Source organism: Varroa jacobsoni, unplaced genomic scaffold, assembly GCF_002532875.2.
Source record: "Varroa jacobsoni isolate VJ856 unplaced genomic scaffold, vjacob_1.0 scaffold_1030, whole genome shotgun sequence".
NCBI lineage: Eukaryota > Metazoa > Arthropoda > Arachnida > Mesostigmata > Varroidae > Varroa > Varroa jacobsoni.
The window spans coordinates 27,713-51,464 of record NW_019213932.1 but is presented as its reverse complement, the minus strand read 5'-3'; the positions used below and the strand labels follow the sequence as shown (position 1 = coordinate 51,464).

The following is a 23,752-nucleotide window of genomic DNA, read 5'->3' as shown; positions in this document are numbered from 1 at the left end:
TTTACGAAACAGTAGTTTCGGTCTAAGGAACTGTGATGAGAGAAGGCTAACTTTTTTCATATTACTTTGGCCGACAGACTACGAATACCAAGGTGAGTTTTAACTTAATATTGTTAGAGGCACGATTGATGCATATTTTGTAGTTTTTCTAACATATTTAATTTGGACTACACAAGGAAACTATTCGTTGATCTACAAAATATAGCAGATTTCTGTAATGTTGTTGATCTTGTTATCGATCCCATCATCACGACAACGAAATTAAAATAAAATCATCTCTTTTGCTTATTGTATCGTAAACGGCAATCTCTTAGCTACTACAGTTGGTGTTGCGTTATTTGTGTTTAGGTTAGGTTCAGTCGTTCGTTGGCTTGATCGTCTGCTCGCCTAGACAAGCTTGGGTAGACGATTTCTGCGTGAAAATGTTGATACAATCTGTCTGGTCGCCCCGTATCGGCGGAAAGCGACGGCTATTGAGTGCCACTTCGTCCGTTCTAGCTGGTTATTAATCCATTATTGTCTGCTATTCATACTTATCATAATACTAATCCATTCCTGATTTCTAATACTAGCAGTAAAATGTTTATACACTAAACCTTAGCACACGTCAGGTAGAAGAGTAAAAGTTCGAGGCCGTGCGTCCACTCAGAGCTCATTTCGTGCTACGGTGCGCCAGTCGTCTCCAGTAACGATTAATCAAGGCAGGAGGAGCGCGCAATAGAAACTCGAAACATTTCCTTAACTTCTAATTGTTAATAATTAGCTTTCGATTGTCGGTTTAGCTCAATTATAACCTATTTGTTTATAAATATCGGCCTATCCTTAATATCGACTATTTAAAAACAACTGTTATATTGGCCACGGAAAAAAACAAAGTTGATTTCAGGAACCGGCCGACACTTTCCCCAAAAAATACTGTTTCAAGCATGAGGTACGTACGTTGTACTGGAACTGCATAGGAATTATACAGCACTATCAAAACAGCATCATATCAACGCGATATGACGTTGCGGTGATGACGTATTTCTCTACTACATCCATAGTTAAATAGTCTGGACGTAAACACATTTCCTCTCGTACCGCAGGCCAATTGCTGTCTGAAATAATGTTTAACCAACCATTGACATAAAACGTAACACTTGGAGTATTTATTCTTATTAGATCACCACTATAACCGATATGATTATCGGACCCATTCCACTGATGCAAAAATCTCGTTCGTATCGTATTTTTCAGAATGTTATGTCCAACAGGTGCTCTCGCATAAGCCTATAATAATTGGCACATAACTGACAACGCCTGTGTGACAGCTTTACGTCGACAACAGTAACCACGTACATTCGCCTCACTTCTCAGCCATCCCCTACAGATTTTTTTTGGTATCGTGCCTATCCACATACATTAGTCGGCGATGGTGAAAACCTCGCGGGACATTGTGGCCTTGACCACAATGGTATCAAGATTGCTAAAATCATGAAGGTGCTCAAGAGAACAAAACGTACTCTGTATGTTCATCTTTACGTGTCGTATCGGCCGGAAGTGAGGGGCAGAGGGGCACGTGACTCGTTCATTGGATTCTTCATGAATTACTTTTCAAGGATTAAGCCTGAAATTCTCCCAGTTCGTTCAGTATCAACCGAATTACAGCAAGCGGGTTTTGCCGCTAATATCACCAGAAATGGCATTTTGACCAAACGCTATGTATACATATATCGAAGACTCTTCGTCATTAGATCAGACAACGGAGGTGAGCTACCGCCGGCACGACGAGATGAAGCCGCGAAGTCAAAGCAAATGAGTACGGGGGAAACACACGACAGTTGAAGAAGAAATCGAAAGCAAACGAATCAAAATCGAGGTAAGTCAGGAAACAAGCTACAGAAGATTGCTATTGCGACGCCTTTGACGCCGATACACTTCGGCCAAGTACGTGCACGAGGTAAGCCAGTTCGCGCTCCCACTGTCACAAGTGATCGACTTCATGTCTTTGCAAAGGAGCTACTGACGCGCCGTTGCTTTGTGACTCAGACGCGTCAGCCCGACAGGCTCCTGCCATCTGTGTAACGAGACTTATTGGCGGAAATGACCTACCGCCTGATCAGTTGATTACCGATAGCCATAGATCAGTAACTATACGTCCATGCAGAACGCAGCTTTGGTAACCTTTGAGACATTTACTGGGGTTACAGCAGAGCGAATTACTGAAGAGCGTCCGAAAGTAAATAGCGATCCAGCGTTCGTGTCCGACGTTATGCACATGTCTGTGTTTATTGATATGTGCTGATATTTACACGCTATTTTATGCAGAGATCGGCTACAATGCTACACTGAGTATACAGTTCATTGAGTTAAAATTGCCCCGCTAGAGAGAAATTGCCGGCGTTTCGGAATATTACCTGTATATGAATACTATGCATGGGTGGAACGAAAGCCCCCTAAGCAGTACAGAAAAAGGGTCCCTTAACATTTGGAAAGTTTTCATTTCACCTCTGTTAAACTGTAGCAAAGTTTTGCAATAAAGAGTCGACTTAATTATGCTAGTGGACTGGTTTGAAAAGCATCCTCTTCAAACTACCCAGAAACTTTTATATATAGGATCGTTGTATATTATATACTGTGTGACATGTAAGCCTATCTATAAGCAAACCTATGAGTGGCTTGTTTGGTGACCGATCTACTAGTTTCATGAAAAACATTCGCGTAGCGATTACAGCTGCGGCTATCTTAAACGAAAAATGATCGAGCGAATGAATAGACTAGATCAAGCTTAGGTGTTAAAAAAAACCCGAAGTTTATTGCGGTGTGCAACTTAACCTCTTTTACTGGAAGGAAATAGCCGAAAAAAATATGCCTGGATTCAATGATAAAAACAAATGGAAACGTTTTTCGTACGGTAAAAATGTTTAGATGGAGCAACTGAAAATTGACATCGCGGCATTTTTGTCAATTTTTAATTTTTGTCTGAAGTTATGTGCAAAATGGCAAGAAGGGGGGAATAGACAGCGTCCAAAATGACAGCAATAATATCATAAACCAATTACGATAACGGCAACAAAAACAATGATCAAAGGCAGCGTCACCAGTTGCTAATGAACAACAATTCGGCCTCGAAATCCTTTAGCCCTGGTTATTCTAGACAAACTTGGACAAGTTTGATCCATTGGCACTGGCTGTCGGGAGGCATTTTACCGCCGTTGCCGCCGCCATGTTGGAAATACCGAGGCCGACATTTTACATATGCCTAATTATGCGTTTGGCGATGTAGATAACAGGCTGTGATGGGGTAACGTAATTTTTGATGTCCCTGACAATGCCGCTGCTGGTGTCGTTGTTGCCTATGCTTGCATAATCCCGTCGAAAACAGGTGTAACCTCAAACATACGTCCTTGTTAGGTTATACTGTAGGTTGTTGGTACATAAATGAGCGCTCAAACCAATAAAATGTACTGCGAGGTTTTACGAACATTACGTATTGAAAATGCCATGAAAATAAATGAAAAAGAAGAACAAGACTGGAGAAGTTCCTTTGTCTTGTATTGAATTACAACTGATATATGAGCGGATTCACTTTAGCGATGGTTTGAAACAACCTTTAAGAAGGCCTTGCATCACGCCCTATCAATTAAAATTAATTAAACAAGGCCGTCCTATTAAAAGCCGTAGTGGGCTGACATAGTTCTCCGGCCTTATCAGAACAGCTGACTATGAATCAAGAAAAACAAAATTTCCCTATCATTGACACAGCCTCACTGGTTATCAGCGATAACAAAATAGAACTAAGATTTTCCGATCCTTCGTGCAGACAGCTAATGCTGTTAACGTCAATTACATGAAATGCACTCGAATAAAGAAAGGTATCGAACGATCGATTACCCTTCTAATAAGCCCCTCAGCTGAACATGTTAGGCACTCGTTATTTCTAGTTTCTATGACTGTCATCTAAATATGCCTGAACTACGCGAGAATTCCAAGAATGAAGGTTTAATTTTATGAGTCAGCAGTTAGCTAGTAAACTTTCAGGCCAACTTCACTCATTTGACCCATGATATTCACTTAACTGACTTACGGAATCGATAAGTAGGGATAAAACAATACTTCAGACATCGTTCTGCGTTACCTGTTCTGTCCAGTATCCATAGTTCCGGTTAAACAGTATGGACATAACAGGTAATTTGGTATGTTAAACCCTTAGAATTTTCTATATATGTATATATATATATATATATATATATATATATATATATATATAGCCTATCTTGAAAACAACTATAACAATTTCTGTATGTAGGCTTAGTTTGGCAAACTGCCGTTGCACTGCGGTGTCCAGGAAAATGGAATTCAAAATAAAAAATCTCCATTTTGACTCTGAGGCCGCTAGATTTCTCTGCCACCACACCGAAAATTTGAGGGACGATGATGCGAGGCATTCCCGCAGAGGTCAAGTATTACTATTTTGGAGGCGAACTTTTTAGCATTTGTGCGACGTAACGCACAGCACATCATGAATGGGTGGCCGTTAAGCGAAACGTAGTTTTACAACGTGTTTCTTATCTCCGGATATAAAGGGCATATTAAATAAGGTCTGCCAATTTTCCCCTCTTTTGCCACACAGCTATACCAAAACTATACATACGGAGACAAATCTTACACATTATATTCCAGCAGGCATCTATCAGTACGTACTGTTTCAGGGCATCCAAAAATTTTACGTGGGCTTACAGAAGGCCCTGAAAAAATTACAGTATTCTGCACTTCCAAGATAACGTGTATATTCGACAGAGGGTCACAGGGGCACAGATGAGAAGCAGCGCGTTCTCGTGGTGGACAAGAGCGAAAACAACGTGAAAGCTGACCCAAGTAAACAAGATAGTACCACGTAAAAAAATCGCAAGCAATAACAACAACAACGACGACAACAATCAGCTCGCTCTGGGGCCATCATATCTGAGCATAAAATCACTATCAAGCGTTTGTGGTGATGATCCAATTATGACAGCGGCGTCAATAATTCAATGACTTCAACACTATGCAGACGACCCCTGCTCCGTTGACGGCAAGCATAATCAAATCAAATCAGCAAGCAATAAATTTATTACCCGTCTGCTGTGCGGGCTCCGGCAACGTTCGTCGTTAATTCGGCGCCTTTTCGGCATGCGCTGCCGTATACCCAACTGCTGTTAGCGGTGATTTTGATGGGGATCCGATGATGGGCGATCTGTTTGACAAAGACGCAAGCAACAGTAATAAAAGCGATAATGACGACGAAGCAGACGACAACGCAGGGGAAAACAACAACAACAACAACAATAGCAATGTTGATTATATTAAAAAGTTTTGGGTGTTGTGCTGAAAATTTCAGATGAGAGTAGCGGGAATTGTCGGTTACTCCGTCGGTGGATGATCTGCATCAACGAAACTCTGTTGTAAATAAGCTAAATAAGGATTCTACAAGGGTAGTCCATTATTGTATTGTGCTAGACGTAGATCTTGCTGTTCTCGTTATTACTATTATTATTATTATTATTCGTGTTATTGTCGTTAAATGAACAAAAGCGTTCATCTTGTGGGGAACGTTAATACAATATTTTTTTACAGGACGATAGTCGAACTGATGTGAAGGTACGGTGTGATACGATGTGGGACAGTGGTGTGAGCGGTACGGAATATTTTAAAACCTTAAGTATTATCAAGTTGTCACGATGAGCCTTTGCCAGGCGGGTCTAAATCACGGACGTGCGGGATACAGGTAGATAAATCATTCTTTAGTAGTAGTAGAAAATATTCGTACAAATGTTACGGGCTAAAAATAGAACGATGTCTTAGAGGGGCTTTCTAGCTTTAAACGTTGTTTAGCGAAGTATCTCGGTGTTTCATATTTTTTCACAGTTTCAGCAAAACAAAAATTATGTTAATGTTTTAGATTCTTACGTCTAGTAATGTCGTTAAAGGTTGCCATAGCTCACTCGGCCTCGGCATAGTTGCTTTTAAACTTAGATTTCATTTAATCGGTAAATGTTTGTAGGCATATACGTTACCACTGCACCGTCATGGAAGCAAGTTTCACAGACGTTTCATCTTGCCTTAGCTATATTATTTTACTATGCACAGGAAAAGATCATCAATTTAGTATTTCTACTTAAAAAATCATCCGGCTTACGCAATACACTGCTTCTTGGAAATATTGAACCTATGCTAAACTCCAACTGGTTCCGTTGTCCGATCGCTGAAGTCGGCCACCCCAATCGAATCACATCGCAAATATTACCTATTTACCTATACTACTAACAACAGGCGATGTCAGTACCCCTTATCGAGGTACACTTTTTCTAATATAAATAACCTATTAAGTTGATGATATATCGCGTGTAGATGGATCGGGCTCCCGTTGAACGATATTGATAATTAATCAGCACGAATTTGTGAGTAGTGCGCCGGGCCAAATCGTCTGGCTGGTTCTATTTAGTTAATGATCGACGACGACGACGACGACCTCCCCCCCCCCCCCGAGATAAATTAGCAGAAAAAAAACGAAGTCTCGTATGTACCATCATTAATCCGTAAATTCAGGGTTTCGCCGTTTACATTGAAGTTAGTTGGGTTGTTAGACGACTGCAATTCATCAAAAGCGTCATCCTACTTCTAACGACTCTACGAAATATGCTTTGTGACCAAGACAACTTAGGTCTTCATATTCACGTAGATTGCACATAATTTTCGTATTATGCGTGTGGGCTCCAGTCGAGACGAACGGTTGATTTTCATTCAGGGAACCCTGCGGCACGCATATTTAAGTGTCTGATGTAATGATTCACGCCGAAAAATCTGTGCTAAATGGACGTCTACGGTTAGCGGCGTTTAAACAATGTTATTGAGAGTTCGTAAGGGCTTCGAGACGACCCGATCTTTGCAATACATATATATAATTGAGAATCTAAGGCGTATGCCAATGAATCTTTAGAAGTATTATTACCATAGAGAACACAGTACTTTGAACAACATGAATAGAATATTGTGACTTTGCGACATTATATTTTGAATTTGTTGCGCGCTAATATACTCGAGACATTCTATTTGATCTTTCATTTACCACGAGCTCATAATTTGTTTTCATCCGAAGTCAGGTACCTGCGGCGAAGCACAGAAAATTCATATGTGGAAAGTATATATATATATAGCTTCTCGTAGCAGAGTATAGACCACTCAACAGATAAACAATCGGCAAACCTCGTGTGCGCAATAATTGTGCCTACCTGCCTATTGACCACAGAGCGAATTAATTACGTATATTCACCACTGTCTATCCATCACTTTATATTGATATATCAAAAATATATAAACTTTGTCCTAAGACAAAGAGAAGATAAATCGAGTGCCTATTCGTCTGACACAAAAAAGAAAGCAACGAAAAGCAAGCCCGTTATTATTGCTTAGAATACCTTGTCAGCGTTGTTATTATCGTGGCTTACGACGAAAATATATGCCCCAAACCAGCCTCATGCGTAACTAATTAGATTATTATTTTTTTATTTCTATTGATTTTCCTCTGTTTCAGACGGTCTTAACCAAGTAAACAACGTACAATGTCCACTGTATAAGGACGTCAGATGACAAAATAGTTAGAACATAATGATGTAGGTATAAATCAAACAGGTTTGTGTAGATACGTGTACGTTTTACTAGAGAATATCTTTTCTTTGGGCCACGAGACCACGCGTAAGCTGCGCTGTGCTTAGAATAGTCGTTGAGGTAAATATAGATCTTCTCGTAGACATGCGTGTTAGACAAATAGCCCGTCGTACTAGCTGTTGCTTTTAGCATATCGTAGAAATCATATATAGATAAGTATCCGCGGATTTCAAGCTTATTAGATTTCCTAGAGAGAAGTAAAATTCACCGATTCATTGAAATAATCTCGAACACAAATAAATAAAACAAAGAGGAAATTCTAGAGAACCAGGGAACAAGTACAGTCAATCGTTTTCTATTGTTGCCTTGCCATTCTCTGACAATCCAGGCCCAAAATGAAAAAACGAACAAAGAAAAACGTAAAGAGCTCATATAATGAAACGTACTATCCAAAGTCCGATTTGAGTATTCCGGCTGCCTAAAGCCCGTAGTGCTTATTTACATTAGATACGACATATCGCCGAGCGAAATATTATAAGGCTGGCCCACAAACTACTTTAAACCGGTTCTTGCATCAAAACTTTGACCCGAGCATGTACCTTGTTTATAATGACTCATTACGTGGAAAATAAGTATATCCATCAAATGCTCATTATAAGTAGAACAGCTATTATTATTGCCTTAAAAATCCTGAGACATGCGCTCTGGAACTCACTGTGGCCTTCTATATTTGAAAAGCTGGTTACGTAAGTAGTAACGATATATCAGGATTTTTCGAACGAAAACTTCCATTGTATATTGATGTTATACATGCTGACTCTGAAGGTAATTGTTAATCAATATGTACGCAAATATGGCGATTACCTCATTATTTCATAGTTGTAGCAATGCCCGAAGCAATGCCTGCCAGCCGTAGCAAGCATAAAACTCGAAACGTTTATTACAAGTAGCGGAGTAAGGGTAACACTCCCAGATATTTTTACGATACCTATACATAAATGTAACGATAGTGTTCCATCGCATGGCCGTTCTGTCCGTTTTGCGATCCGTCAACGCACGTATCGCGCCTTGCTAACAGCAACAACTGATGCCGCTATGAAATGAAGGGTTCCCCGTACCAGTCAAGTTGAAATTACTTTTAAGCATTAATATTCTCCACTTAAATATGGATCGTGAATTTGTTCATCTATCACTCGAATTGGAGTCGGCGCACAGTCCCTATAGGATTACATAGATAACGATAAGACGCGTTGCATTCGGTCGGTTCCACCGTTCGCTGGAAATCGTTAGAAGTTTTCAGCTTTTCGGACGTCTGTTTTGTGTCGTTGAAAATGAACAATTTCATGCACGCCTTAAAAACATATTTTCCATGCTTTTGCGATCTGTTTTTGTTAGCTGCCGCTGCTGCAGCTGCTGTTGCCCACGAAAGACAAAGATTGTAAGTGGACAATGATAATAATAATAAACACTTTATTAATATTTCTCTGATGAATCTTTCAGCAGAGCGAAGCATTTGTGCTTGCTTATACGACCACTCTTATGGAGCTTCTTATCCATACGGAGCTTTGATGTTAACATTTAATAGCGCTGTTAAAAGCATTGTGAGTCCATGCTACTGGTGGAGGGATGGACTTCGATTGAAATTGAAGCTAGGTGGACTGACCCTCATCCCAGGCAGCAATAAGTGTAAAGATGCAGTGCAATAGCATATCCTCTAAGAAGACACTGGCTGACCAGCTCGAGCGATGTGGTAGCTAAAAAGATGATTGTATATTCATAAATACATAACACAATAGATACAAAATACAATTAAAAAAATGTATAGGATCTCGATGTAAACTTGTGTATCTAATCCGCGATACAGATCGACTCAGTCGCCAAACACTCCAGACTGCCAAGTAGTGAACCTCACTGTAGGATACCGTTACTATATCAATAGCTAATTTAAAGTTAGGACATCACAAGTATACTGTTTTGCTGGTCAAAGGTTGTTGCCTCAGATCCTGTCTACATGTAAGTTGTGTAAATAAAAAGTGTCATATTCACTATTACATATATATTTGTGAAGAAACACGTACGTTTCAAAACAGATTAAATAAGCACCGACGGCAGAGAGAAGTCGCGCGTTTTGTGACCACTTAACAGACGCTGTTGCCAACAGCTTGTGGCCAGTGGTAAAGATAAAGTTGTTTATTTTGTAACGAGCTACGATATACACGAAGCTATAGAATATTATGATCGCTTCGTGTTTGCAACGATAACCTTGATAAACGTAGCACTTGATCGAACAGTTTTGGTGATTTTAGTATCTGGAACGTTGCAACGATACAACGCGTGGAAGGAACGTACGAGGTATATACTAACATTTGCATCATGTACCTCTTAAAGCTTCGATTAATTAATGGAAAGCAAAACGTCCGTACCTCAAAAAGTGGTTTGTGACTTACTCGCACTTTGCTTACAACAGAAAAAAGCTCACTAGTTTACGATGCTATCGCATTACACACAAAACAGCATAAATAGATAAATATCCAGCGATTTTAATACTCGAAAATTTAGGCAATTAGGTATCGGCAAAATCTCCAACTTTTCCATACCAAAAAAAAGCATTCTCGAGTTATCCTATCACACGGGCCTGGCATCATGGTGTCAATGATTTCCACACCAATTCAAGCCCGTCCTACGTAGCTCAATATATACATATATATCTATGAGAAAAGACAATGCATGCTGCTGCGACTTGTTTGGAGCTGGAGTATTTGGTTTTATTGTAAGGTTTTTAGCTTGAGTCCTACGTCCGCTACCACTGCTGCATTAGTTAAACATTGCTTCAGGGGACTAACGGTCTGTAACAACATGAAACGAACCGAGTGTTTGTACCCACTTTCGACTACGTCACGCGGTATCTTTAGGTTTAGTAAACAAACACGTTACCGCCGCTTTTCTTGACGGGAACACATCGTCCAGTGTGGCCATATCTCGGCCAGCGTTTAGGGCTTAGAGCCACAGACATAGATCTGATTACGTGGGCAAGATAGCGCAAAGATCACCGAAAGGTGTCGCGGGCCTTTGTGCGGTGTGCGATACGAGGCTCCATCCCCCGACTTAAGTCTACTATGAAATGGCGCCATTTTTTGCTGACATGTTTTTGTGATCAGAGTATCGTCTGTAACCGTGAAATGGTTCTAGCGCAAACATCTGAGTAAAGCTGATACATTTGGAATGGGTGATCCTGTAAGTGAATCGAGATACTATCGTAATGTTCGTGATGTGAACAATTTAAAAAATTGCGCCAATCAGCCAGCCAATCTCCTGGGTGGTATCACTGGTTCCCGCTTTGTAGAGTGCACTTATTAAGTTCAATCGTCGTCGCTTATTATAGCTATTATATTTGATAAGATACACGGCTTACAAACATGTAAACGAAAGGTATGCAGAACTTTTTTTGTCTTAATGAAACATTTGTTATTATATTACTATGTTTTCCTGGCTTGATCTGCTAATACTCGCACAAGCGTTCACGGGAGCGTACGTCGGAGACATTTATCACAAGATTGGCACCAATTTTACCTGCATTTATTTATTTGCGTATTTTCTATTCAAAGCGTAAGAGAGCGAGTTTTTATAACTTTCATTCATCATTTTTTCAAGTGATGCAACATCAACAGCGATAACACAGATTAGATCAACGAAACGTTGCGGGTAAAAATAATTTCGTATCATAAACGTGTATTCCTAGCGTGCTCGTGTAATGGCAGTTTTCATTAATATGATGGACGCTGACAGGAATCTGCACGCCGATTATGGCGGAGGTCATTTTAAATATTTACAGTTATGATCTCATAAAAGAAGAGAAGAGAGAGCTTTATGCGAGATATAATATAAAAATAAAAGAAAAGTAATGTTATGTGGTAGAGACCTACTGCTGGCTAATAGTTGGGTCATATCAAGGGCGCATCGTAATTTTGTAACGTTTAATTCATAAGGTATATATATATAATCGGTGAATTCTATAATTGAACAGCTTTACTGGAACAATGATTTTTAATAATAATAGCTTTTGATAGAAGTACATTCTTTTTTACACACTTGTCCCACCCCTTTGGCAACTCCTGGACAGCCAGATGCTTGCCTTTTGCACCTCCATATATAATTTTTCCATCGATAGCTTCTCAGAATAGATCGATAGTGGGATATACTTGCGCGTCAGTTACCCTTTTTAGGGCATGGAATGTCCTGTTACCACACGGAGATAGATCGGTAGAATGAGCGAAATGAAACGGCCGTTGGATATTCGTTTGCTCAATCCAGTAAGTAATCGAGGCATGACAAAGTTGTCATCAAGTAGCCAGACCAAGTGCTCTCGATCGCCGCATGATGAACTCGAGAGCGCGGAATGCATTCATTCTTTCATTTTCGGCAAGTGTCTCATAATAGCAGATGCTCCTGATATCCATTGCAAGTCTGTTACTACCTTACGTTTGAACCTACTCGGCATTGCCACTGAACACGATTTGTATCCAAGGCGACGCCGTTGTCGTAGCTGGCTTCTTTCCGGCTGTCAGTAAATCCTGAACCGTGCCTGGTCTATAGCGACCGTAATAACAATTTAGCAATTCTTGTCCTTCGGATTCCTTAAACATTTTCACCATTCACCCACTGTGCTCATATATATACATACATTTATATATCTCACATAATTTATATGGATACTGTGTGGCAAGTCCAGCAACCTCCATCTTTAGCATAGATAAGCTGTTTTCTTGAGCGTGATCGGTGTAATTCATTAGTTGATACCTGAGCAAAATGATACGACAATACTTCACAGAAGATACTAAGTTGCATTAAGAAAAGGAATTATTGAGGTCATTGTCCAACAATAAATAATAATAATAATAATAATAATAATAAGGATAATAAAATTGAATGAGGTAATCCACAAAACAACCTATTTGTCCTGACACGAAAGTCACAACGCATACCCCTGCATCGCGATATTAAATAGGTTTGAACCTCTCATAATTTAAGTTAGGTATATTTAGAATTGAAGATATGCTGTATTCGATGAAACAAAAGAACATGTAGGCCAACTGAATTCAAAAGTGAAGTCAGGCATAAGCGCTAACAGCGGATCATCTATGGCTTTTTCCGCTTCGGTGTTGTGTCACTATCATTTCACCTTAGAAAATTACGAGACATCCTTAATTTGCGTAATTTGCGCTAGAATTCGTCTTTTATTATCTTTTTCTCACCTCGGCTTCAACTCCAAGTCCATGTTTTATATATGTATAGTAGCTCATGTATAAAATGCCTATGTTGTGTTCTTTATCGGTATTCTGTAATATCTGATTCAGATATCGAGAACGGCTCTTCGGAGATTTCTTTGCACGTCTTGTCAGTCGGTAACGCTAGATATACTTTAGGTCCAATTTTTTCGATTAACCCTAATATTTTCGTTGTAGTCTATTGTTAGAGCGTACTCTTTAACAAATTTTCTATTTTTTTTCTGTTTCTTTATAAAATATTTTTAATAAACGGATCCCTTGATATGAGCAAAATCGAAGGTAATCATTATAAATATTGACGGTAAAAATGTAAATAAAACTGTAATTAGGTTATCGTTGTATATATCAATTATGAGAATATACAGCCAAATAAATGGCAAGAGGAGGATAAGGATATAGTTTATAGATTTTAAATTATAGAGGCTATAGAAATTTAGGTATGTAAAAAGGCTATTATTTTAATATGCATTGTTTCTACTATGGACAAGAACACTTGCCAATCGCAGCTGTACGATCGATGCACTCTGATTAACTAATCGTTAAAATTGCTCCAGCGACCGCACCATTTGTTACAGACAAGCTTCCATATAATGTAGTCACGTTTAAATTATTAATTAAAATGTTTACTAAAAAATAAACCAATAGCTCGTGAAACCAAAAAAATATTCATTAATGAGAAATGCTTCTGTCAAAAATGAGTCATGCTAACTGAAAAGAACTCTAAACCTTCTTTCAAGAGAGAAAATGCAAGTTATTAAGCGGAGCTTCACAGTGATTGTCTCATAGGGCAGTGTAAACACTATCGGTAGATGCACCTCAAGTATCACAGTGAATTGAATATTTTACTTTTTTTTTATTTATTTTTTTTATAAATTTAGCCATCTTGAAGAAAATAAAAGAAATCTATAATTTTCCGTTACATAGAAATTGTATTTTTCCCCAATCGTTTATTTTTTAATTCTTATTTTTTTCCTAAAAGATAAGGTTGTAAGAATTCTCATAAAACTTAGGGCTTATGTAAGCTTTTTTAGAATACTTTCATGGACGTCGAGAAATCTTAGAATGTTCAGACTTTGAACAATTCGAAATATTTCTAATATGAATCCTGAATTTGGCTAAAATGTTTAGCTTATATAGATCTAGACTGCAATAAATCATGAGCATGATCCAGCTTTAAGCGTTACCTTTTCCCTGAAAACACCTTTTCAACGCCAGGTTATGGTGTAGGCTATGTATAGGTGATACCTAGGTATGGGAAAAAAAAATTATATGAAATAATGGCCGAGTAAATATGAGGAATTATTACTGCTGCTTATCCCAGTTATTCAATGCGTTATATCTATCTTATTTACATCATAGGTTGGAAAAATCTACTAAAAGCTTAAAAATTGTAGAGGCTAATTCTTTGCCTGCTGCATTCAATATAGGATTTATTTTTTCCTCTAGCTTTTGTATAAGATGGCATATCATACCCGTCATCTATGATAGTGCCCTCGCGTTCCACCTAAATTTTTTTCTTCCACTCTCCGGCTACCTTTTCATGTGAACAAGTCCTCGGAATCGCTTGTTTTTTGATATAGTATCAACAACCTGACCTACAGGAAAAGTGAGCCAGCCGAGTGGGTCTTGTTGGATTTACCTGGCTGGATTTCTCGTATAGACCTATAAAACAGAACGGTAATTTCATAAGCACCTCTTTTAAAATCATTAGCTAAACTGTTTTTTATTGTAGTCATAATTACAGGTATTTCCTAATTTGTTATAATAGTCATTTTGCCAACACTACGATGTAGCTTCACGGTAACCATATCTTTTTTGTTCTTCATGGTTACCATGGTAACACAGCCAAAAAGATGTGCATTAGTCATCCAAATCACGCTGTTCTTTTGCATCTACAGGTTAAGAAGATCAATAAGCTGGTACCTTATACGATTCCAGGATAGACATGCTCTTCATTCGATTGTTTCTAGGTTTTTCGCCGTTGGCAGTATCTTCCCTGAAGATTGGTGATCTCCCTTCAGCCGTACCAGGATTTGGCGGTAATGGCGGCCTTTACCATTCGATCACCCCATCTTTAACTCCATCCTATTGCTCGACGACGACCAATAATAGTTCCAGCACGAAGACGAGCGACGCAATCATCAGGGGTACCAATCCTTTATCTCCTCTGTTGAAATCACCACTGTCGTCGCCGACTTCGCCCCGGAGGGTGGGAAGTGGTCTCGACCGAGTCCTTCCCGTCGGTGCAAGTGGCTCCCTGGGTTCGCTTGCGATCAACACTTGTCAATGGGGACAGCCAACTGCGTCACAGATAAGTCCTGGCTCAACTGGTTCATTTGTACGCAGTCGAAGTCACTCATCACTGATAGATCTCCGGGAAGCGAAGCTGCTTCCGTTTCGCTCATTTCCGGCATCGCCTCACGGGTCGCGAACACCGTCCCCGTCAACGACCACAGCCCCCGGCCATCATGGAGGAAGCTGCAGTCCTTTACCAATGGGAAAAGTCGGTATTATATCATAGTAAATAAATATCTTGAATTTTACGCCGGCTTGTAGTGGCGTTTAATTAGGAATCGCAACTTCTGACGGCTAGCGGCTTCTTTCAATATCATAAGATAAAAGTATGTTTAAGCCCGGTTTTGAATCGAGGGGTCTTATCGCCTTATCGCTGAAGTTCGCTAGTGGCCAGATACATTGCAGCTGCAGGGTCTAATATAATGTAACATGATGGCAAAGATAAGACCAACATCCTTAGTTAACGAAATAATTCATATAGTAAGCTGATTATCATAGATTTGGATAATGAAGGGTAATCGTGATTAATTTCGATCTAAAATGATGTATATAAAGTCCGATGTCGACGCTATTATTGAACATCGATCTGGTAGTTATAAAAGTTGAAAGTGTTTTGATAAATGTACAGACAAATTATCATATTTATTTCAGTTTACGATTTAGCGCATGTAGTCAGTCATTGGGTTATATTGTTTCTGTCATTGGCTTATATGTTCCTGGATCCCAGGAATCCCTGTTGAAGTAAAAATTTGCTGGCTATAGGATCTTTTAATTCTCTGGTGCACAGAGGAACAAGCCTTTGGGAACCTCAGACTATATCGACAGTGCCATGTTCTAAGTTCAAATTTGGGTGTAGACGCGTTTCGTTTCGTGCTGTGGATTACCTTACCCGTCTAAAGTAGGGCCCAATGGTTTAAATACCGGCCATGAAACTCGAGACACTGGTAGGGAAGAAAAGCAACGATGCATGTTGCTTGCACTTACTTTTATTATAATTTACTCTTTTTTACGTATTTAGCTTACGGATAGTAAAATTACTTCTAATCTAATTTCCCTTTGTTGTATCATTATTGGATATTGTTCTTGTTTCAACGACGAAGAAACCGGCAAAGGTGTGCGGTGTTTGTGGTGATCGAGCGAAATCATATCATTTTGGAGGCATTTCGTGCGACAGTTGTAAAGCCTTTTTTCGCCGCTCGGTACAAAACGAAGCTTATAAGAATTTCCAATGTCCTTACGAGGCCAAATGTGACATCACCATTGCATCCAGGTACGTGCCACCACATATAAAGATAACACTAGTAAAGAAATCACACAATTACGTGAGGATATGATCAAATGGTCTGTGTGTGCCTGTAAGGTAGATGGACATCCGTGTACCTATTTTTCGCTATTTTTTGAACGTTACTCATTCTTACTAGGGCGCCACTTATCGCATGCATTGTCGCTATACCGAACAGGAAATGTTGTCAATTCTGCCGGTTTCGCAAATGCAACGACATCGGCATGGAAAAAGGATGGGTTATGACAGAGCTGGAACGGTCGCAACTGTTGAAATCTCGATTAGAGCGAAAGCAGCGTCTTCTAGCGGTTAAGACCGTCGGGTCCGCTAGCGCCACTGGATACACTCCAGAAAACAGTAGTGGTTTTACTGGTTCAGGCACTGCCTTCGACCTAGGCAGTTGTCCGGGGTTGGGTTCACAGTTGACGACGGCTACGTCATCTACGAACCCAATTTCGATTACGGAAGCCGCCGAAGGTTTTACCCGAATTACAGATTCGCCTTCGACAACTGTTGGATCTTTATCCACCGGATTGGATTCGACGACCTCACTATTGGCTACGTCTGTTTCGGGGTCACCACGCTCGTCAAGCTGTCCCCCTGTCAGCTTGGCTGTTTCGCCATCGGCAGCATACTCAGCCACAGCTTCTGATCTCACACCTGAAGACATAGCGTTAATTGAAGAACTGATCAACTGTCATCTCAGGTGTTGTCCTGCATCCCTTCTGGAAGCAACTAGTGCAGCTGGAGGATGCAGCGAGTCAGTTTCCATCAGCGGCGGTACACCTGCAAGCGAAGGCGGGTCTTTACACGAACCACTGTCCACAGGACACCTGGTGACGCGAAGCTATGTTCTGCAGCTCTTTTTCTCAGCGATTCGGCAATTTTCGTGCTTTGCACAACAACTTGCGTCATTTCAGGTGATACCGATTGCGGCTGATCGGGAAACCTTGCTCCGGGCTTCGGTGCTCGAGATGTTGTTTCTTCGCAGCGCGTTCGCCTACGACGCCAGATTGAAAGGCTGGGTTGTCTCGCATGAAGCCTCGCGCCGAACGGATGAGGCTCTTGTATATTTCGAGGACGTGCGAGAACTCGTTGATGATGAAAGACTCCTCGAAAAACATAAACGATTCATGAAGGGCATGCAGGTACGTCTCTATAAAGTGCAGTAATATTTGAATATATGTTTTTTGCCTGGCTTACTTGAAATTTCGGAGGGTTTTGTGGGACCCTGCACCCCAATGGCTTCACGGAATTTCATATCGTCCTTGCGGCTTGATACTAATCGGGTATAATAAGCTACTTGCCTTAAAAAGAACAATACATGTCAGATCTATGGATAATGCAGTATTAAACAAAAATGGTAATGAGTAGTACAGGTGATTGTAATAAGGACAAATTGTCTAGTCTCCTCAAGCGTGTCTAGGTGACGTGGTTGGCGACAAGGTAGTACTTTGCGCACCACACAAATTAATAAACTCCTCGAAGTTTATATTGAAATATATACAGACATGAAATTCTCCTCTTTTTCAAATAAATCGACTGCTATGGGCTTGGCCGAACGACAAAACAAGTTCATGAGAAATGGGTAGGGAAAGCGTGATCAAAGCATCATTTGTGACATCGACCTTTGTGGCGAAGTTTGTCACAATTTGTCTGTATACAGCAAGTTTAATATAAGTTTTATTTTACGATGAAAAATATTGCACTCTGTCTTGCGCAACACCTAAATTTATTTTTGTTATCGTAGGCATCGATGCCAGAGAAGGATCACGTCGTTTATACAATTCTGATGGCAATCTGTCTCCATTGTGGCGATCGGAAGGGTCTGCTCAACTGTGGATACATCGTTGAACAACAAGAAAGGTGAGTGCGATAGACGGACGCATTTGGGCATACGCGCGTAATACAAACATATACAATGGAGAAAAATGTATACATATAAATATATCCATAAATAACATAAGATATTTCATGAAAAAACTTATAGCGTTAGGAAAAGTTCAGGGAGAAGACTTTTTTTTTATATCGAAGGGTGACGAAGTAAGTATTTAATAGTTAATTAGGTAAAGATAAATTCTATTTTATATAATTTAGGAAATGTTGTTGTTGTTGTTGTTGTTGTTGCTAGAAGTATTATCGATGGTGGAAATCTATAGAAAGAAGTTGTCATATACTATGAAATTGATTGCTTAATATTAAAATGATAGTTGTTCGATGGTGATATCGGTAACATAATCCTGACACAGACATAAAATCCACATCTCGAAACAATTATAGAATACATTTAGTGAAACCAGTGTTCATCGTCGTCGTTCAAACAAGCCACTCATATACGAATGAAACACAAGATTATTCCCTCAAAAAAGGCTAAAGTTACTTAGTTACTTTGGAAAATTATCACTGAGTTCTCGTATCATATATATGTATTCTTCCAGATATATTCTCCTACTCCAGCGATATTTGCAGTTTCGATACAAGGCGACAATAGGTAAGACGATTTATGCGCGAATTCTGCTCAAGTTGGCGGACTTACGAGAGGTGGCTGAGTCGCATCAGGAGTTCGACCTCAAGTTGACAGAAAAAGAGATCCGAGAAATCCAGGAACGTTTAGCGCAACAGACCTTTTCAACAAATAGTGATGGCTCATCAGACTTGCCTTCACAGTGGCGATTCCATGAACATATCACAAGCAAGGTGATAGTGCCGCAAAGTACATTAAGCCCAGATCGGGAAAAAAACCTGAAAGAAGCCTCGATAACGAATCATCATGCGTAGTTAGTGTAATAGGGAAGGGTAAATCGTCATCGTACGCTAAACAGGGGTAAATTTTAAATAGCTAGATGTAGGTAATGAAGTTTAGCTATTAGAAACTTAGAAAATTAGCTAGCAGAGACGTATGCCCACAGTCGACGGGATGCCGGGAAGCAGGTATAATAGACTAAAAGATAATTAATATGTGGAAAAAGCTTGTATGTTATAAGTAGAAGGTAACGACTTCGAAGAATATGTTCACACTTCTACAATGCAATCATGAGGCCATTATGTTACTCGTCATTCAGGTAATCGCTTGAGTGACCATGAATAAATCCGTCAGTGGTGCCGAGTTCCTTGTTAGTTTTGATTTACTCATATGATCGTCCTGTGTGCTCTTTTATTTTGGCAGATACGGCTTATATTGAACTCTAAAGCCATTGTAGCGGATCTGAAAACCGAAGCAAAGCTATTAATATATATATTTAATGTAGTGCCTGGCTAATATGTTGTGGCCTCTGTGCTGGCTAGGAAGCGAATCTGTACTCATAGATATAGGCTCTTTAGCCTTGTCTCATTCAACAACTATAAAAAATACCTATCGCAGTAAAGTTGTGGTAACTTGATTTTCTTTTAAATACAAAAAGATCATCTCTGCCAACGTAACAGTCTCGACGCGTAACGTGATTGGAAAGTTATGGGTCCTCCTCTGCAAAATGGACGAAATCTATTGAGTGTATTGCTATAGACATATTTGGCTGAAGGTTTTCGCTCAAGTTGCTGTGAATCAAAACACAAGTCGGACTTCACAAAACAGTAATATATATTTTATGATTCAGTTGCATGCCTTTTGGTCATGAAGGCAACTTTGTATGTTCAGTATCTTGACGCGCTCTGTTTTCTAATGTTCGCCATCTATGTATATAAACAGTCATCTCATGAGCTTGCTTCATTTCTAAACGTTTAATAGGGAATTGACAATACCAATATATCTATCCATTAACCTATGTACAACTACTGATGTATATACACGGAGCTGAATCCCATATATTAAATTTGAGGGATCAATGGACAACTTCTATTTTCAAGTAATTTATCCGAGTCATCGTTTACATATCTGCCACTAAACCGTAACATTTACTGCTATTTAAAAGTAATATCTATGATATATAGTATTTTTCAGCGGAAAAAAATGTAAATAGACTTAAACATTGTATTATGCAGCTTGATGATTCAAGCGTTCTTTGAACAGCGGTCCTTTCGTATACGTGTAACGATTAAGTGTGATTTGCACGAAGGCAAAGTACGTGTACGACGTTGAGGAACGACAATTTTGCATGGGTAAATATTTGATTTATGGGGCCTGAATATCAGAGCGTCCTTAGGTGGCATATCCAATATGTGAAAACTCAATGATAATCTAATTCTTCGAATAGATGCTACCTGGAACAACAAGCTGACTGTTTGACGAAGACGTTCCGCATAAGTAGCAAGTATATTTGACAATTTGGAATAAAAAGTAGTCGGCATTATTTTTTATTAACATGATTTACTAAGCTTGAAAAATATGCACAAAGATTAACTTTCTGAGGCAGAAGAAATATATCGACTTGAATTTTAACTACGCTAATGGTTCTCAAGTCCCATTCAGTATTAATTCTTATAAAATATTATTGCCTTCAGCACTTCATTGTAAATACCACTTAACACCAAACACCCTGGAATTCACTGTGAATAAAGACATCGATCGTTTGATTGTGGCTTAGGAATTTTTTTCCGTAGAACAGTTCGTAGTTAGGTAGTATCATTATAGAAAAGTACGGAGGAGTGCCAGTGAATCGCAGTTAAAAAGAACCTAGAATCTCTGATCTAGCATCTCCTTTTTAGGGATGTCTAGCTTCATAGAAGACCTGTGAAGTTCATTAAACGTTCTGGTCTGTGTATCACTTCGAGAGCGATCCTCGAGTAAAGAATAAAAAAGATATCTATCATAGCTATGACACCTGGAGTTTTTGTCTCTACGGAATACACTGTTCATCCTTATTACTGATCAAATTGGCATTTACTCCAATGCATTCTTTATCTTAATAGCTCCGTCGGCCTGCTCGAGTTTGCTAGAAACTCCAAAGTTTACCATGTAACTTTCAGTATTGAAGGACCACTGCAGTATCCAGGTTTTAACAGGTGCCTTCTTTCGTTTTTAACAAGCCTTAAACTCAATACAAGAACCCTCGGTTATTGTAAATGTTTTTGTTTCGTTTTCAATATAATCGTATCATATTGTTGTCAACGCAAAGAACGTACTTATTTCTAATTGGAGATTCTCTATGCGCATATCAGTCACGGAAGCTTAAACATCATAACATATGCAGTGTACTTAATACTTCTACGCGCGAAGAATTACCGTGCGGCAGTAGCCGCGTAACGCAACGAAGTATACTATATTGTAAGGTAACTTATAATGTATGAAAAACTGTTACCACGTTATCGGGTCTCTTATTAAACAAGATAAATGCGGACTAATTGTAGTTATAAAGTATATTACTGTCTATGTGCAGGATGTCGACGGCGACGAAGAGCACCAACGGTAACATGGTAACACAACGTCTCTCGTCTCTGAACAAACCGACTAGAGACTGACCCGTGTAGAAACCAGCTGAAAGGTGTGGGGACGAAGAGTGAGCGTCGCTATATGAGAGGAGAGGGGCAAAAAACCATAGAGCGACCGTAAAAGAAGACTGACGAAAATAGCACAAAGTGTAGAGGATCGAATGTTTTATTAAAACTAATTGTATATAGGCAAGAAATCATTTTTCGCTATAAGAAATAATAAAATAAGCATTATACGAGTTTTACACGGATTCCGTTCATTTACGATGCGTTTTCGTTTAATTAATGGTACGAGCATAGTGGCGTTTGGACGCGAGTGTGGTCTAGAACTCATTAAATTGTCGACTTGATGGCTGTTTAGAAACCTCTTCGTTCCTTTCGTTGTTCGAGGCGTGAGTAAATGATTCCTTTCGATTTTCCTCTGTACTGTAATAAAAAAAAAAGCCTTAGTATTCGAGGACGTCAGAAGATGAGCTTAAATTATTTATTTAATAATGACACGAACGAAGATAAACGATTACTGTTCATTAGCCTAGATTATACTAGCCATCCTGTACACGACTAGCAATAATATATAAACACAGACAAACGTCACATTACAGCCCTGCTTACAGCTCAGTCAAGCTTTCACATGTTATTATATTGAAATGGTGTGCGATTTCATAGAATTATAAATATATATATATATCGATGTGTGGGATCGGCTGTAAGCGCTTTGGAGGCGCTAATAAACAGAAAAGCATCGAAGTCTTCAATATATCACAATCTGTTTGTTTGCAACTACCTGTTTCAAAACACAGAACTATATACAACTTTGTTAAACATAGGTCTGGGTAATAACCTGTATTGAAGATGCTAGTCAAGTTTTCCAAGCTAACGGATGATAGAAATTCGATGTTTCACAATTTCTAACACATTTATAAGTAACAATATCTGAAACTATAAATTTTGTTTTTGTTACATTTACATCTCCTAGACACGAGATGAATCGCTATTTCTGTACTATTTACCATTTAGAAAAAGGGATCGTATTGTAATTATACTATGTTTGTGTACGGACCCTGCTCGTAGACGTTATCATGTTGCTCAATAGCTTCATTAAGTTCTTGCAGAAGGTTAACGACTTCGTTTAACATGACAGCTTTGCGAAACTTTTTGAACGCTACCCAGACCAACATGTGTTTGGCTAACATCCTTCTAGCTAATCGCTCCCTATACGTCTACAACGAGAGACCTTTCTAGGGAACAAAAAAAATTATTTCCACCGTCTAAGGTAAAAGCGGAGCAACACAATTTCGCAGCTACAAATCCAAGTGCGCGCATCTCACTGTAATGATGGGGAAATTCAGAACAAAATGGCGAGGCACTCCAGCTATTTTTGCTTCAGCGACAATTATTATTTTATCACCTATATGGACGGACACCAACTCGAGACCTTATTCAAGTACAGTCCCTTTCGTTTCGCCGTATCGGCGAGAAGGATAAGCCATGGAGCCAAGGAGCTCGGAGGCTTTCATTCTGTCATCACGAATCTCCTGAGTAAACCTCATTCGCTAACGTATCATATCAGGAGTGTCTGTCGTAGTAGACTAACGATATGAATTAAACCATGCAGGCTGAATACATCACGATCAGGCAGGAGGAGTAAGTTTGGCTATGACGGTCTGAATGGGTCCCGGCAGTTTACCTCGTTGTTCGAAATGCGCGGGATTTACCAGCACTGATAGGTGCCGACCAATAGAACATCGTCAAATGACTGCCGAGTACTAGTGACTTGTTCATTCGGGTCGGTTGTGTCCCATCCTCCGAGGGCTATCCCGATGGACAACAATGTCTCGTAGAATCATGTGTTTCAGTGTGTTGATATTTACAAGAAATGTTTCCCGTCATGTTTTTTCGC

At 39.4% G+C, this 23,752-nt stretch overlaps 1 protein-coding gene and 1 long non-coding RNA gene across 2 annotated transcripts; both read left to right on the top strand.

The window, feature by feature from the left end:
* The first annotated feature begins 1,074 nt into the window (after positions 1-1,074).
* On the top strand, positions 1,075-7,967 carry LOC147752745 (uncharacterized). The gene is made up of 2 exons (XR_015313254.1): positions 1,075-1,858; positions 7,553-7,967. It is a non-coding gene; the product is annotated as an uncharacterized LOC147752745 (long non-coding RNA).
* Positions 7,968-14,606: 6,639 nt separating this feature from the next.
* LOC111265947 (vitamin D3 receptor) lies at positions 14,607-22,112 on the top strand. The gene is made up of 5 exons (XM_022843002.2): positions 14,607-15,414; positions 16,307-16,476; positions 16,667-17,636; positions 18,239-18,354; positions 18,927-22,112. The coding sequence occupies exons 1-5, from the start codon at positions 14,857-14,859 to the stop codon at positions 19,264-19,266; spliced, it is 2,154 nt and encodes a 717-aa protein (XP_022698737.2). The 5' UTR covers positions 14,607-14,856; the 3' UTR covers positions 19,267-22,112.
* The last annotated feature ends 1,640 nt before the right edge of the window (positions 22,113-23,752 follow it).